The sequence below is a fragment of the Anguilla rostrata genome, chromosome 3 (assembly GCF_018555375.3).
Source record: "Anguilla rostrata isolate EN2019 chromosome 3, ASM1855537v3, whole genome shotgun sequence".
Taxonomy (NCBI): Eukaryota; Metazoa; Chordata; class Actinopteri; order Anguilliformes; family Anguillidae; genus Anguilla; species Anguilla rostrata.
In genome coordinates, this window is record NC_057935.1 from 12,826,412 (window position 1) to 12,844,058 (window position 17,647).

The 17,647-nt window shown below is 43.9% G+C and overlaps 2 protein-coding genes across 5 annotated transcripts in view; one reads left to right on the top strand and one right to left on the bottom strand.

Moving 5' to 3' along the window:
- The first annotated feature begins 4,785 nt into the window (after positions 1-4,785).
- zgc:92429 (uncharacterized protein LOC445063 homolog) lies at positions 4,786-11,644 on the top strand. The gene is made up of 9 exons (XM_064325231.1): positions 4,786-4,869; positions 5,551-5,705; positions 6,199-6,302; positions 7,118-7,170; positions 7,976-8,046; positions 8,673-8,775; positions 9,350-9,469; positions 9,946-10,008; positions 10,412-11,644. The coding sequence occupies exons 1-9, from the start codon at positions 4,786-4,788 to the stop codon at positions 10,670-10,672; spliced, it is 1,014 nt and encodes a 337-aa protein (XP_064181301.1). The 3' UTR covers positions 10,673-11,644.
- An 887-nt stretch (positions 11,645-12,531) lies between these two features.
- The window catches only part of si:dkey-172j4.3 (diacylglycerol kinase delta), a 70,871-nt gene continuing 65,755 nt past the window's right edge, over positions 12,532-17,647 (bottom strand). For all 4 annotated transcript variants that reach the window (XM_064326303.1, XM_064326302.1, XM_064326304.1 and 1 more), the window contains 4 exons: positions 15,969-16,058; positions 15,419-15,535; positions 15,095-15,206; positions 12,532-14,622 (listed from right to left, as the gene is read on the bottom strand). In XM_064326303.1, the coding sequence (XP_064182373.1) occupies positions 14,567-14,622; positions 15,095-15,206; positions 15,419-15,535; positions 15,969-16,058 (375 nt within the window). In that variant the 3' untranslated portion in view covers positions 12,532-14,566. The remainder of the gene's footprint in view (positions 14,623-15,094; positions 15,207-15,418; positions 15,536-15,968; positions 16,059-17,647) is intronic.

Here is a 17,647-nt window from a genome sequence, read left to right on the forward strand (position 1 = left end):
TTGGCTGTTGTTTGTATTTCCTTTGCTGCAGCCCATCTCCCTCTACAGGACACTAACATTTGAAAGTGAAGCATGAAGGCATGAAGGACAGTGTGTTAGCAGGCACGATGCATCATCACAGCAGGGAGTCTGGGAGATGTAGTCCCAAGAGGGTCTCGACATGCTGATGTTTTAACTGGCAGTACATACTCATTCCTTGGTCTGTAGATACAGACTGCCTGTGGGTTTGGCTTAGGGGCTTTTGGAAGACAGTGCATGTTTTCTTAAAACACTTCGCAGACGATGTACAGCACTGTTCTTAGTGTGCCTCCTGTAATTAAATGTTTTGTTTTTTGTTATTGCCTATATTGCATGAAGGAATGTTGGGTAGATTGTTATTAGGTAAAACCAAGTTGGTTTGGAGACCTGGTTTCAACCGGAGGGAAATATTTGATGAACACTTAAATATTCAGTTCACTGTGGATCCAACAATATGGCCTCCTCATCATTAAAGCACTAACCCCCCCCCAAATGACACAGACCTTGTCTTTACATATTCCCTCCTGCTGTTCCCTCTAATGGAAAATCTTTGCCAGGTGTCTGAGGAGCTGAATCAAATTATTTTTAAATGCTTTAAGCCTTCAGGCCATTAAAACCCTGCAGGTTACTCATCTTTTTAATTTTACACAACATTCAGAGCAAAATTCTTAAGCGTTGATTGCGTGTTTCGGTTTGTAACATTTAGTCCCAAATTCTCAGGCAGCCGCGGGAGTATTTTCAGCGTTGCACAGGCACCTAAAGAGTTAAAGCAGCGCATGTCCATATGTGACCCTGATCAGGAGAGGCGGGCTCACCTGCGCTGGACTGAAGCGCGTGGACTCGTGTCCCTGGCTGTCCGCTGCTCTTTCCTGCTCCAGGCCTTCTCCTCTCTCCTTCCTGCCCTGCTAGCAGTGTGCTATAAAAGCACCTCCCCATGAGACCTCCACTGTCCTCTCGCACACATTCCACCCTTCCCTTTAACCCTTAAAGGGGCAGCCTCCGTTTGTTGGCTCTGTTTAACAACCAAGCGCTACCGTAAATATTGTTTACCTTATACCCTTCTAATCCGTTGAATTGTGAGATCACACACGTGATTAGAATATTCTTAACTGAACATTCTAATTCTGAGGAACAATCACTGCTGGTAATTGAAAGTGGTGTTCTAGAATACAGGCTTAGCATTTTGAAAGAACATTCCAAAAAAACCAAAGAGGCAAAGAGGATTTAATTGTTAGGGGGCACATTTTTGTGGGCACTCTTGACGTCAACCCTTCTACTTCATGGAAACTTGCAAAAACTTGCTAATATATCAGTAGAGCGTATTGGTGTCTTCACTGCACTAGGAGCATGTTCCGGAAAGGCCACAATTGCCCGAAACGTTAAGCTTTCCTCTGCACTGTCTGATTCAGGAAGGTCAATACAGACAGACTTCCTTTTGTATAATATTTGCTGTATCAGACTTTACTGAATATTTTCCTGAAGGAAAACATTCCGTTGACTTCTTGGCAATGACTGCAACGGGCATATAAAACCAATTGTAAAGTGATATTCCTGATTTCAAAAATATGTGATTTGTTGCCACTTGTGTAATTAATGTTTTGTAATATTACAGTGTCATTATTATTCCATTCAATTATACAGTACACCAGCAGGACAGGATAATCAACACCCCCTCCCCCACTTCCCTGCAAGTGTTGGAGTACAATTGCCATGGCAACTCCAAACATGCAAGAATGAAAGTGTGAATGTAAGTGTGATAATTCCCCCTCACATACAGCACAGGTTTTAAGCCCAGAGTCAGATGTCAGGTTTCCTCTTACGGCAGCAGTATAAAAATACTATCTTTCATGACCGAGTAAGCCTTCAAAAAAAATTTTTTAAATGTTGGAAAAAAGTAAATGCTGTATTGATGCCAGTGTTGGGCTCAGTTCCATTTCAGTTCAATCAATTCAGGAATTGCCTATAATGTTACATGAGGATTTATTCAATTGATGAATCAAATGTACTTCCTGAATCGACAGTACTCTGATACTCAGTACTCTGGCGGTATCCCCATGTGTATGCCAGTATATGGCTATTTGCCATTATTGGATTATTTTGTGTAGTACCTCCTCCCTATACGTCCCATATGCTATATCTAAGTAACTTTTGCACAGATGCTGTCCTCCAGCACTGATCCTAGATCAGTTATAATAAGCTGTATTAAATAATTGCTGGGACTGGTGTAAGGGTGGAGCAGATTCTGTGTCATTTTTCAGACACAGAATGTAGCTTTAGTGCTGTCCTTAACCAAGTTGTGGTTAAAAGGAATGTCAGGCCCTCAAGATAAGCTCTGACAGCTGTGCAGAGAGAGGCTATTTATATGCTTCATTGAGTGGTGCTTTGTGGATCCCCCCTGTCTCTCCCACTCCTCTTTACTACGTCAGATAGAGTTGCTCCTTCTGGACGTTTCTTCTACTCTCTCTCTGAGTGACAGAAAGTTCTGGGAAAGTTAGAAGGTGGTGCCAGTCTCTAAATAAGGGTCCGCTCTCTAGGGAAGAGGCGAGAAACAGGGGAAGAGGTTCTACAAGCGAGAAAGCAGAGGGAACGTCCTTGCTTGCGACAAGCTCAACATGGCTCTGCTGTGTTACAACAAGGGCTGCGGGAACAAATTTGACGAGGCCAAGAACTCTGATGGTAAGACTTCTACTTCTACTTTCTCCTCCGTCTGTAACGAATCACGAAATCCAACGGTTACTGCGGGAATGACAGATGCGATTAATTGAAACTGGAGAATGTGGTTAACTCTGCTATCTAGCTGCCATGTTAAATTGCACTGTGGTTGTATCACAGTTGGTTCTGAGAGTAGGTGCAGTGCTCTGAACGAGTGCCGCTGGTAGCAGAGAGGATTGAGCACATGGCAGAGTGGGCCCCGTTTCTGAATTCTCTCCCGGTTTGGCGTGGAGCACTTTAGATTATTAGCGATAAATAATTGAACGGCTTTCCTAGAATCGCTGGGCCTGCCACAGTAGGCTCTGCTGGGACTAGCCTGCAGACGTGTGCGGGCAGGTGTCCACTGTAACAGGTGTGTGCTCAGCTGTAGCGGCAGCAGGGCTAGGGTCATTTTAATAGGAATTAAGCTGTCATATCATACAATTCATATTAAATGAAGAGTAGCACTCAAAGCTTTGGGATTGAGGCTGGCTTGATGTTTCTCATTTTAAATGTGTGTAATGCCACTCGCTACATTTGATAATTTAAATTGCTAGTCACACAAGCCAAAGACAAAATCTTTACTGGATTACTTGTTTGCGGTTTCTAGTATACTATCAATATTTTGTTATAGTGAACACTTTTCTTTTAAATGTATACAGTAAACAACCCAACAAAAAACCTGTGAGTACATTGTTGCATTAAATTAAAGAAACATCATACATAGCTGTAAATGTTCAAATATTCATAACACTATCTGACAGAATGGTTTAAAATAGATGAGTGAAAATCAAAATGTGCTATTCATTGCTACATTGCAAAAATAATATTTACTTATATTCTTATTGCTAAGAATTACACAGCTCCTATCGCATGCCAAGACATTTGTTTTTCTATTTTTAAGGAGTAGACTCTGTCTGAGGAAAAAATAGTTTCCATTTGAATATGAAAGAGGCCCAAACATGTTCAGTATGAATTATGGGAATGGTGTTTTCAGAGAAGGTTGCACAAATTTGCAATGATCTAAAATAAAAAATCTGAAATAAAATCATAGAACTGGAACAGATTAGTTTTCTGAAATTAAACTGAAGGAAATTCATATGCTGGAGGAAGTTTAGTGGAACTAATCCCAAGTCTGAAGAGCTGGGAATGTGATTGAACGTCTGGCTGTGTTCGCGCAGTGTGGTAAAAACAGGGACGCAGCGTGGATCGTGTGCTGTGTGTGTTGGAAGCCATGATGGAGAAGCTGAATATCTGAGGAGTGGGGGAGCGTCACGTGACGAGGGACAGGAGGGGTAAACGCAGCTTCTTCCCCTGCAACTGCCACCTTTTGTCTTGAGTGGCATTTCCCCATCCCCCGCTGTGAGGAGGGCAGGGCTTTGGGGGTTCTCCTTAATGATTGGCTGATTGGAGCACAGCATTTACTCTGGCTGTTTGGAAAGAAAAGGTAGACGAGGTCGAAGAGACTTATTTTAGGGAGTCACATGCACACATTTGGTGACCTTACTCTGTCCCTGTCCCTCTCTTTCTCCCACATCTCTCTCCTCTTCCTTTTCCCCTGTCTTTTTTCCTTTTCTCCTCTTCCCGCGCTCTTCTATTACCTTCTTTGTTTTCCATGATCGCTGAAGGTTGTGTAATCACCCTGGGGCTCAAATCCATAACCCATAAGTAACACACACACACGCGAACCCCACAAATGCCCAGCACCACAAACCCATAACCACACACACACACGACAAACCACACAACCACACACAAACCATACCACATGAACACAACCCACATACACACAACACACAAATGCACAAACCCAAAACCCCACATGAACACACAAACCCACAAACCCATAACCACACACGAATGCACAACCCCACAAATCCATTACCACACCGGAACACACAAATGCACAAACCCTAAACCCCACATGAACACACAAACACACAAACCTCACACAAATGATCATTGGCAAAAGCTCAAATGTATACAATATTTAAAAGAAAAGAGAGTCCTGATTATTGTCACAGGCTAACCTTTCACACATGCATGCGTGCACACACCCTATTGATTATTTAGCCAATGCTAATCAATATCTGTGTCCTCCAGGGTTGGTCATGCTGCAAGAAGAGGACCACAGACTTCTCAGAATTTCTCTCAATCCAGGTAACCAAGAGTTACCGTTTGCTAAAGTACCACATCAGTGTACGATAGCTCCCAGAAATAATGCAGTGCAATGGGTTAAGTCTTCTGCTTCATTTTTTAATGTGTTACCATGGCACCGTTTTGCCAGAGGCTTTCTATCACGAGGGAGATGGTGTTACTTTCTGACTCACTTATGGAGGTCTGGCTGGCATATTAAACTTGTTGAGATCCATGTTACAGGTGCATCTTTTGACTCAGTGATACAGACTCACCCCTCTTAATACAAAGTGTAGAAACAGTGCCAGCTCGCATAGTATCTTTGTTACAATACATAGTCGCAAAGCATGACATGTCTTCTTAAATTCAGTGGAGTGATCCTCTCAACCTGTAGAGCTACAGGAACTGCTGGTATTTGTTGTTATTTGTACTCAGCACTTGATTGAACGATTAAAAGTTGATTGCACGGTTAACTCACTGGACCTGATTTCTTGGGCCTGAATGGGTTTGCTGCTTTTATCGTGAAAACAATAACCAGCAGGCTCTCCATGACTGGGGTGAGGATCATTGATTTGCCCATACGCGGCACAGTAAAATCTCCATTTACATGCAGGTTTTCCCATAATGCTTTGTGAGCAGACTATTGACCTTTGACCCCCATGTTTCCCCCGCCCTCTGCTTCTCTCTGGGCCTCGCTCACGCCAGGGCTGCACCCGGGGTCGGCATAGCAACAAGAAGCCCGAGGAGCCCTTGCGCCCGGAGGTGACTTCAGAGAAGGGGGACGTGCAGTCTCACGGGGGGCAGGAGATCATCTACCGGGGCCCCAAATCTGCAGAGGCCCTGGAGAAGGAGAGGCCCAGGTACTGTGTGTGTGTGTGCGTGTGTGTCTGAGTGAGTGAGTGAGTGACCGAGAGTGGGTTTACATGTGTGTGTACCGTATGTGTGTGTCTGTCTAAAGATGTTGCATGTATTTGTGGTAATGGTAAATGGACGATGAATGCGCTTTATCCAAAGCTTAATGATGCCTCTCATTCCAGAGCAGTTAGGGTAGGGTTGTGTTCTTGCTGCACTTGATGCAGGCGGTTTAACGCACCTCGTGCAGACATCGGTCTTACCTCTGAGTATGTTTAGTGTTTAAGAGATGTGCCCACTGCATGTTTTGTGTCTTGTGAATTTGTGCGTGTCTGTCTTTGAGAGAGAAGGTCTACCTGTTCGTGTGTGTGTTTGCATTCATTCATGTTGGTGTAAAAGTGTTTGTGTGATTGGTGAGAGTGATAGTATTTACCTTTGCCACACCATGTGAGAGAGGTGGAGGTGGCGTGCACTCTGACGGTGTTGTCTCCCTGTGTGCAGCCCAGATGAGCCCAAGTCCAAGCTTCCGGTGAAGGTGTCCCCCTCGCTGGCCCAGGTGCTGGAGAAGCTGGATATCAGCAACAAGGAAGAGGAGAAGAAGAAAGGTGAAGACCTGCTGACTGACTGTACCTCCATCAAACAAAATCCACTCTCCTCCATCAAACAATATATCACCTCTTCTATCATTATATACCACGTCTCACTCATTAATCTCTCACATTCTACCTCAAAACAATATTCCACTCAACATATATTCACAGTCTCTACTCTGATAATTATCCCACCTTGACCCATAAAATTATTCACATCCTACCCATCAAACATTGTATTTCATACTCTTTACCTGCTTTAAACATTATATTCCAGACTGTCTACCTCCAAATATTGTTCTGTACCTCTAACAAATATATTCCACATTCTTTGCCTTTACCAAACATTATAGTACTGTACCTGCACAAAATATTGCATTACGCACTCTGTACCTCCATAAACTGTAGCATTTCGTGCTGACACTCTCTCCCACCTCTTTAGACACATTGCTGCAGTCCAGCAGCACATTGTCCATTATCCGACACCTCCCCACACACTAAACACGGCTTTGTGATCCGCCCACATTATCTCTGCCGACGCCGCATCTGGACCGTGAAAATGGTGCATGGGACTGAACAGCGTGCCTGCATGACCTCACTGAGTGAGGTCGTTGACCAGTCCTCTCACGTAGCAGTACTTCCTCAGCACTGAGCCTGCCGCTCTAGAGCTCTATGAGAAGAGACATCCTGTTATCAGTATCTCATGATCCGTGTGCCATAATCTCACACTACTGTAACCCTGACAAGGCCGACGCTTTAACGTGTCACAAGTCTGCCCAATTCCAGGGTAACGCTTTCTCACCCCCTGACTTACGTGTCTCCCCCTGTAGAGAGTCAGGCTGTCATGCCAGGAACAAGGTGCAAGAACGCAGGGTGCAAAACGGTAGGTGTGCGCAGTTGCGTGTGTGAATTTGCATTTTGTGTTGTGCGTGTCCCAGTAAGGCAGCTTCAAAGTGTTTTAAATCTTTTTATTTTTTATTTGTGGGGTCACTTAATGTCAAATTCCAAACAATCTTTTGATTTCCCCAGCACAGCCCTGAGCAAAGCCAGATTCCAGCTTATTTGTAAACTGGAAGTATATAACTGGTCCTTGAGCAGCCTGAGAAAATCATTACTTATTTATCCGCCGGCATGTCTAAAAATCACTTTGAGCTCAGCGGTAATTAGTGTGTCTTTGACCAGATAGAACCTTTTAAAGGCTTTCAGTAGGAGTATCGATTTATCTCCCTCTGCTGGCCACCAGAGTGATTGCATTGCCTGTGTTTTGCCTACGATGCAGTTTGGAAGCAGCCTGTAAATCTTGTGAAAGGACTGTGTATACGAATCAGGAACAACCTGGTCCCTTACAGCGCCTGTGGGCATCACTGACCTGGGTCAGATGCACATTTGAAATTCATTAACACTTCAGATGCTGGAAAAATGAGAAAACACTCCTACAGATCCCTGGCCATTTTCAGCAAGACCTCTTAATAATTGAAATCTACAATCATTTGGAAGAAGAATTTTATTCTGAAATATCAGTAATCTGCAGAAATTTTCCTGATGATGTAAGTAGTTGATCCAGGTCTGGCCACCTTGTTGTGTTCTCCCCATTAAAGAGCTTGTTTTGGGCCTCAGGTTTATCGCTGTTGTGCCTCTTTGTGAGATGGATAGCTCAATCTGTGGCTGTGTGTTACCTTTGACCTCAGATGTACCAGGGCGCTGAGACGGACCTGGAGACCTGTGCCTACCACCCGGGGGCTCCCGTATTTCACGAAGGGTGAGCTCACCACCTCCAGCTCTCCTTTCCCCTGCTCCCTCCCTTCCTCCTCCTTCCCCTCCCTCTCTCTCCCCTTCCCGCTTTCCCTTCCTCCTCCTTCATTCTGCAGCTGAAAAGCCAATAGCTTTATTTTTCCGTTAGGATTTGCACTTTAAATAATGGTCAGGCCTGCAGAAATCCAGACACCAATGGCACAAACTCAAAACATGCAGTAGTACATACAATAAAAAGGTGCACTGTATTTAGACAGGTGTGAAACATGGCAGTATTAGGCAAAAAAAACCCTGTGGTGCAAAAGCAATAAAACATGTAACTGTAAAAATATGTGATATGTGCACTGGAATGAAATGTCAAGATCCAGTAATGTAATACTGGTGTGAAAGCAATGGCTCTATAATAGTGGTAAGGTTTGAACACAGAGGCAGTGTTTAAATGCAGTGGCAGCTGCATCCTGCTTTTCCCTCCACATTTAAAGTGAATAAACATGGCGGAATTAAAGTGAGACTTACATACACACCGCTTTCAGCTCTGCTCAATTCGAGATAACACTGCTTGGCTCCAGTAGGAGTGTAGAATGTGATCTAATTAATGTCACGGCACTTTTCTGACATACATAAACCTTCCAGATATAAGTACTGGAACTGCTGCCACATACAGACCCTGGACTTCAACGCCTTCCTGGACCAGAAAGGCTGCACCACGGGCAAACATCGCTGGATCCCCAAGCAGGTATGACCGCCGCGCGCCCGCGCATGCCTGTGCGCCCCAGTCCACCGCCGCGCACACCTGCAGCTCGGCCAGGTGTTGAGCAATGGGCCCTGTGGCATGTCCCAGGGAACACAGGCCAGGGTCAGATGACACGCATTACTGTTACTGACTACACGTCTGGTCACCTGACCTCATAGAGCAGACAGTGTTGTTTTAGAACTTTATCTGGTATGCCACCTCTAATCTAATGCTATGGGTTACAGGCAAGCATTTGATCAAACTGTAAACTTTTTAAAGCCAGGACTACCACAGCACTGATTATTTGTATGTTTCAAGGAGCTGTGGTGTGTAAATGAAAGCTCTCATGCATGGGGTAGCCTACCCCATAGAGCCACGGGATCTGTTAGCTTTTGTTTTCACCTTAAGATAAATACCCATGTAATACCCAAAAACCAGGTGAGTTAACTGCTTTGATCAGTGTGTTCAGTTAGAGCTGTTGATTACATAGTCGCAATGATTCTCCAGGACCAGGGCTGTGGGTCCCTGCTCTTGTTGTATGGAATGATGCTGAACTCAATGTCCTCACTGACTTCAGGACAAGAAGAACGTGGCCTGCAGGCACGACTGGCACCAGACTGGCACGCAGGTGGTGGTCACAGTCTACGCCAAGAACTCCATCCCCGAGCATTCATATGTGGAGACCAATCGCACTGTGGTGAGTGACATCATCAATGACATCATCACTGACACACGGGTCGCCCTCTCTATGGCACACATGCTCGTCGTTATTCTCAGCTGACCTCTGATTGGTGTCATGGTGATATTCAGGTTCGCTCTGTGAGCCCATTACATTTTTCATTTTATGCATTTATCAGACTCCATGATTGTCAACTTAAAAAAAACCCCCACAATTTACTGAAGGGTTATACCTCAATCACCCTGCTTAGTGTACAAGGCAGTGGCCCACCTGAGAAATCAACCAAATTCTATAGCTGTTACTGTACTATACTAGGTTACTGCCTTGTCAAAGGACTGATCTGAGGTCTGTCTTCCTTGGAAAGGGTTGTGGCACCAGTGTGGATAGGCCACATGTGCTTTGAAATGCTTTGTGTGAGTTTGTATGAGTTGCACTCTCTTGTGAAACCGTCTCAGTTGTTCTCCTTTTCTCTCTTTCCTCTATATTGCTTGTAGCTGACGACGCACATCCAGTTTGACAACAACAAGGTTTTCCACAGAGACTTCCATCTCTGGGGGGTAAGTCTTCATCCCTAAACCTCGCTCTCCCCTTCTCTCTACCTCCTTGTAACCATGAAAGAACGACAGTAATCATTCTTCCAGCCCCTCAACTCAAACTAAAAGAGATTTCCTGTAGAGGTACCCAGGCTCTGGTGTAGCCTTCAAGATAAGATCAGGGCGACAGAAACTGTTCAATCCATTAGAACTCATCTAAGGACCAATTTCTTTAAACTTTTTGTAGCCTCGTCAATTTTTCCTCTTTGCCTCCAAAAATTTGTCTTGTTTAGTCATGTTAGGTTTTACAGTCATTCGTTTCTGCCTGGATAGATTTTTATGAACTTTTCATTCATTTCGTTGTAACGCGTGTCCTGGAGACCTGGTCCGAGTGACCTTTTTCACTTGTCCGCCCCCCTCCCCTCAGGTGGTGGACGTGGCCCAGAGCTCCGTGACCATGGTGCCGTCCAAGGTGGAGGTGGTCCTGCGGAAGGCCGACGCCGTGGCGTGGGGGCGGCTGGAAGACCCCCGCTTCAAGGCGGAGCCGCAGCCCGAGGCCCAGGAGGACGACGCCGTGGGAACAGAGGAGACGAGGCCCGACTGGGACATTTCCGACGACGACATCAGCGAATCCGACGAGGAGGAGGACCTCCCACCCCCCACCAGTGAAACCACTCCTCCCCAGTAGGGGGCAGTCTCCTTAACAGCCAGACTATTAGGTATTCTTATTGAAATTATCATTTAAACTTCAAATAGTCATTTATTGTGATCATGTGCATCTACACATAGCTAGATGTACCGCCAAGGTTCCCCCCTTTTTTGTTTATTTACTCACATATTAAAATCGCCAGAGAATTTTGCTGCAGCAGAACAAAATGTTGTATTTGAGGACAGAACACTTTGTCACACTTTGTACCAACTCCCAGAGAATATCACAGAAAAACCTCAGAGATATGAATGCAGTCATTTGAAAAATGTTTGTAAACATTTTGTGGGGTAAAATACTGCAGTCATAACAATCAAATTCTTCATTAGAATTATTCTTACTTTGCAGTAGCCATATTTTTTAATAGGCTACTCCTCCTTTTTTTATTTTGCCCCTTTTTATGTCAGACACTCTTGATGTTCACATACTAAGGCCTATTTTTTTTAGCAACGGTGCTTAGACATGCCCTTTTATCTAATGCACTGCCATCAGTTTTATTCAGTGATGTGTGGCTTGTTTCCTTTTAATCTTCATATCAGTGACAAGGAGCTTCATAATGAGTCCTTGTCTAGGCTGCTTTTGGTTTCATGTCCATTCAGTTGACCACAAGTCAAATGAATGGATATGGTTTACACCTCTGAGATTCTGCTGTATATGATCCAGATTGTTAGCAGGTATAACTTAGTGCGGACTATGGCTTGAAGTTCAAGTGCTACAACACCAGAGCTGTGAAAATCACTGTTTTGGTATGATGTGAAGTCTAGACATTAATGCCCACGTGCATAAATGGCAAGAAATATTTTCCTGCAAATTTGAAAGAAAACACTTGTTTATGAAGTCTTAGGTTAAGCCAACATGCAATATATCTGTTTTGTTGTCATATGTTATTTCTTATTACTGTTAAATAAAATGTTTTGGTTTTCTTATCAAAAAATAAATTTAAAAAAAGACAAATTGCCATGCTGTCATCACGATTTTTTTAATTTTCATGCGTGATGCGTTTAAATTTTTTATTTCTTTTTGCCAAGCTTTGCTCTCACATAATCTTGGGTACTATTACCTGATGCTGTTCCCAATTGGCATTGGAAATTCAAGCCACTGATTTATTATATAACGTTGGGTGTAACTAAGTGTGACCTGCCTTTCCAGAAACTTAAGACAGAGAGGGGCAGGGGTCAAGACTAATTTGCAGGCTCTCTAATGAGGAACAGGCCTACTTAGCGCTAGCTCTTGTCATGTTGAATGGTGTCACAAGATGGTGCTATTGGAGCTTGAACCGTGATGGAGAGAAGTGCCTTCGCCTCTGGCTGGTGCTGTCTGTATAGGTACACATAGGTGATTTAGATAAATTTTCTGTTACCCCAAATTTCACGGGGTAGCCGGCTGCTTACCTGCCAAACGTGCACCTGAATGAGAAACGTGTTCCCAAAGAAGAAACCGGAATGTTTAAACAAACAGAAGTCTGTCTTGTCACGTCTACAGAGACCTTAACGGCAGCCATTTAGAGAGAGAATATAGGGCATGCAACCATTTTAATAACCAGACTGAAAGACATAACTAATTTAGGCAACCACCAGCGCCATAGAACATCACCTCAGATGTGCAACACTGTAAGACAATTTTGAATAATGGAATTGCACACTTGATTCAGACACACCCATAACAAACAATCTCCTCCCTTAATTTCACAAGTGAGTGCATTTATATTCACATTATCATCTATATCTGATTGGACTGGTCATATTGAAAAAAAACTTTCCAGTACTTACTGTCAAATCCTGTAAAATCCATTGAAACTTAACAATAGCAATTATATGCCACACACACACATAGCCACACAATTCAAACAGCAATGATAATACTTTATTTTTTGCTTCATGTTGATGTTAACACTCCTGGGAATATGCTCTAGATTAGTAGCCAGGGAGAGGTACGCGGACCTTCTTGGTAATAAATTTAGGTAACTGACAGATGGCACTATGTATAAATAAAATGAATTTCACCGACTACAGTAAACAAATCTTCCAAGATGAATAATCACGCATGATAAATTAAATGTCTCCCGTACCCTTTAAACTTATTTGCAAAAATGCTTAAATGCTTTATGGCTCTGGTATCTAGTATGGTACAATCTATTAGTCCTCAGGCGAAATGAATTTACTTCAGTGGTCCTGACAGCACGCTCCCCCAAAGGGATGAATTTCTGTTGTGCTCTATTGACACAACTCACATTGGTCAATAACTGGGGTTATGAGCAAAAGTAAAAAGAAGCATTATCTCCCCCCCCCCCCCCCCCCCACCCCAACTGAGCAAATACCACTTACAACAGCTTTGATTGAATTTCACAAAATGATTTTTTTTTTTCTTCAAACATTGGACCTCAATTTACTTCACAATACAGCTTAAAATGACGAATATTATCATTTAATACTTTTTAAACAAACTCGTGCCACATAAAATCCTGGAGAGCTGCGGCGGCAGCCATCTTTCTCATTCTGAAGGGAACGTCGTTGCTCGGAACATATTTTACAGACATAATCGGTTATTTTTTGAAAGCAGCGTTGAGTTTCACTGTCCCTTTGGCTCATGACCATTACATCATTACTTTTATTTTTTTTAAATTCCCCCCTCCCCCCCTCCCCCCCTCCCCAACTTATTCTGTATATTGTTCATCATACATCTTGACTACACAGGATTCTGGGTAGCCACATCAAAATTCTATATTCACAAAATAAATACTGGTACATTACATAAATATTACTTTATCAATGCTGTTGGCAAAATTCAAATTATTGACAACTATGCATGATTCATCAAAACCACCATTAAATAAAAATAAAACAAACCTGAATAGTTAAACATCTGTGTACAGCGTTGGCATTTCAACATTCATTTATTTTGTACTAAATATCATTTGTTGATTCGACATAAATATGTGAGGTTGCCGTAACGTAAACAACTCAGAAGTTTTACAACCCACACTTTTAAGTCCGTGTTTCAGGTTTAAAGTGCAAGGCAATATAATCTTCTCTGAAATGTATGACGCACATTCTTCCAACATCTTAAACTGCTGCACTCAGTACAAACTTGGCACAAACATAACTACAGCTTTGAGAAAATAAAGCGCAAACTGTCACACAACTGTTAGTTATACAAGAACACCACACTGGCTATCGAAAGAAGAGTTTTCACACGCGCGCGCGCACACACACACACACACACACAGCAAGTGTGGAAGGCATGCAGGACACTGGCATAGAGGCATTAATATGTAACTGGCCATTTTTCACATATAATATGGGTCTAATTTAGCCACAACTGCATTCCTAAAGAAGTTCTTTTATACAGACATTTATACTGCCTCTCTTAGAAGGTCCCTACGCCAATGGAGAGAGACAGCCATTTTGTTTTTGTTCATTGTTTGTTCTTGTGGCAATGGTGGTGGGTAGGCAAAAGCGGGCTTTCACCTTTAGATCTGTAAGTCTAGGTTTCACAAGAAAAAAAAAATACTACTTAAGTTGGCTGGCAAAGTCAAGAAAAATAAAATCGAAGGAAAGGAATAAAAAGATGAAAGTGTTCCAGGCAAGCGTGTGGCATTATTCAGGGACGGGAAGCTTGGCTCAGACAAAGCCCTCCTTTCACAACAGGCAGTTTTGAGTTGATGGCGTTTGACACCTTTTCAGGCAGGAAGAGTTAACAGAAGATTCAAGATTCGGACGCAAAGCCGCCCTCTGCGCCATCTTCCCGCCAGACCTTTTGAAGTGGGAAGGGCGGCCATGTTGCTCCAGTAGATCCACCCAGCCTAAGGGAAGACCACGCCCCCAACTCTCCACCCCTCTCTCCAGGGTGGGGGCTCAGCACTCCGCCCTCATGCACTCAATTCCCAGCGGTATCTGCTGCATCACATGACCCTCCTTTGATATCCCAGGTTCCTGAGGGGGACAGAAAAAATGACGACTCACAACTGCGCAAGGGAGAAGGCACAAAATACTGATAACAGGACAGCAATAATTTTAAAACCTATTTGGGAAAGAAAATTACTTGTTAAAATCAAAACTTTTTCACTAAATTGTATTAAAATTGAAAATATAATTTCCCCATTTTTAGCATACATAGCTCATTTCCTGTGTTGTATATTTTATACAGCCTTTTTATTATCATTTTTATTATGGGAGCCAATATTTCTGGACCTGCCCATATAGAAATTCCATCCAATATGACACGAAGACTAAGACAAGCTAGCAGCTGTTTCAGCTCCCGTACGCCATTTTAAAAACTTGAAACTTAAGTTGTTTCAGCTGGGTTTTCCCACGGTGGCAGAATACACCTCTCTGCCGCTCTAAACCGAGGAATCTATTGGACGTCCCCGAACATCCCCCAGCATCAGGCCGACAGGCGCTTTACCTGACAGGGAGCTGTTGGACTTCTGCTTGTGCAGCTTCTCTCTGTCCTTCTTCGTTTTGGGGATGATCTTCAGCTTCATGCTGCTGCTCTTGCTGCTGGTCCTGGGCGTGTCCTGGCGGAGGGGAGAGACAGAGAGGTGAGCAACGGCGTACTCTTCCTCCAGCCCGCAATAAAGCGACGCTCACTTCGCACACGCTTGGATGCATGTGAAGACGCACACATACACATATACTTGCGTGCCTGTGCACAAACACAAACGCGCGTGCGCAAGAGAATGCACAAGCACGCACCCACATTACAGACACAGGACACACGTGAGCTCACCTCCTCTGCGCAGTGCATGCTGGGACAGATCCAGTGAATGTCTGTCAGTTTCTGCAGCTCGGTGTTCAGGCTGCTGAGGGTAGAAAGTAGAGCTTCCTCCTCAGGAGGGTCCAGTTTCTAAAAGGGAGTAACCATAGACTGTATAAAAATAATAGGGAGTAACACACACACATTACACATACTCATGTACTCATACACACAGACTTCATGCTCATTTTATTAGCAGCACCCTCAGCAAGTGAGGAGTTGATATTACTGCCGCCCTGACTGACTCACTGTAGGAGCAGAGCGTGCCTAGCAGGGGCTGACAAAGCAGGAACCCCCGTGCTACTGATGTGAAGTAGTGCTCATTGCAACAGAAACAATCACATCACATGACCCCTTTGTCCAATCAGAGAGAGAGAGAGCAGGATGAGTAAGGGAGAGGGAGATGGAGGGCTGAGAGCTAAATTGAAAGAGGGAGTATGAGAGGAGAAAGATTGTGGGAGAAAGAAAGAAAGTACAAAAGAAAGAAAGAAAAGAAAAAGAAAGAAAGAGAAGCTCATTGTACCAGTAGCTTCCCATCCAGAAGCATCTGGGTCTCCAGGTGCAGGACTTTGGAGCTGTTGACAATTTCCACAGCGGTTGAGCGGCTGATGAACTGCAGGCACAAGGGAAAAGGCACAAATTTGAACATGTCATGAAGTGTACTCACATACATTCAGCTTCAGGAGAATTCTTAACATTCATACATTGCAAGCACTAGATTTCCTTTATGTTCTGCAAGTGAGAAAATAAAGGCGCCAGCCCTAACAGATAAAAGCCTTAATGTTCACTCCTTTTTACATATACAGACAGCTGAGCTGAAGGCAATGTATCTTCTTCCAGTAAAAATGCACGTTTTTTACATTTGGTACATTGCTAATATAGGACTGCCATCTGCCTAAATCAAAGCAAATTGCCTGCTTTGAGCAATATTTGCCCATGAATAAAAACACTTTCCAGGAGCACACACTCGATTATAGCATCTGTCTGAAAGGTTTCAGGGAGAAAAAATACACAGGTATATCTAAACACAGACATACACACAAACACGCACACACACACACACACACAAATGTTTGTATTGCTATACTTGTGAGGACTTCCCATTGACTTACATTCATTCCGTAACCTCTAACCCTAACCCTAACCCCAACCACTACATGCCTAACCTTAACCCTAACCTTAACCTAATTGTAACCCTAACCCTAACCCTAAGTCCTAACTCTAAAACAGCCTCTTGAACTTGTGGGGACCAGCAAAAGGTCCCCACCTTGCGTAGTTTTCCTCATCTTTTCCTCATTTTTCTAACATTTCTAACACAAAGATAGTAAAACATGCCCTCACACTCACACACACACACTCACACACACACACACACACACACACACACACACACACACACACACACACACACACACACACACACAGCGTTTAAGCTGCGATTTCCCTCCCTTCTCTGTGGGCGGTCCTCTCAGGGCGCTGTTGCGTAAGGGGCTTGAAATCAGCAGCGCGCGCGTGGAGACACCCACCGCCCCCACACCCGCCTCCCCCCCCCCCCCCACCTCCGCAGCGCATGGTGCGCGGCCCTCGCAGCTAAGCAACACCGCGCAAACCGCGTGAACCCAGCCACCACTTCTGCCGCTCCCGACAAAAAGTCAGAACTGAGCGGGGAGAGTGGGAGGACGTCAGGAGCGGAGCGGAGGAGGACGTCAGCGGAGGGAGGGAGGGAGGGAGGGAAAGCTCACAGGTGTATAATGCTAACACACTCCTTTACAGAAACAGGACGTAGATTCACACTCCCATCTGCACGAGGCTGCTCATGCCTGTGGGAACCAGAGCGCACCAGACCAACGCCAGGGTTGCCATCCAACGCTGGGCCTACCGGTAAAAATGCCTGTGGTTTGGCATCACAAAATCTGGCATTCCTTTAGACATGTTAAACAAAAAAACAAAAAACAAAACCCTAAAGCTAACATATTTATCCAACTGGCAAACCAAGCCAAACCACATTTCTCAGGCGGCAGCTCCCGTAAATGGCTGTTCAACCAGAAGTCACGGTGATAATGGTTAGAATAAATAACTTGAATTGCAATTAGCCGAAGGCAATCTGATGACATGGCTAATTAATGTTTAGCAAAAAAAAAAAAAAACAGAATAAAATTACTCTATACCATGATCACGATCTGTTATGTCAGTGGGGTTTCT

Excerpts from the sequence above, each read along its gene's own strand:
- zgc:92429 (XM_064325231.1), top strand. The coding sequence starts at position 4,786 with ATGCTAATCAATATCTGTGTCCTCCAGGGTTGGTCATGCTGCAAGAAG. Across the intron at positions 5,706-6,198 it reads CTGGAGAAGGAGAGGCCCAG|CCCAGATGAGCCCAAGTCCA; the intron begins GTACTGTGTGTG and ends CCCTGTGTGCAG. Across the intron at positions 7,171-7,975 it reads AGAACGCAGGGTGCAAAACG|ATGTACCAGGGCGCTGAGAC; the intron begins GTAGGTGTGCGC and ends CTTTGACCTCAG.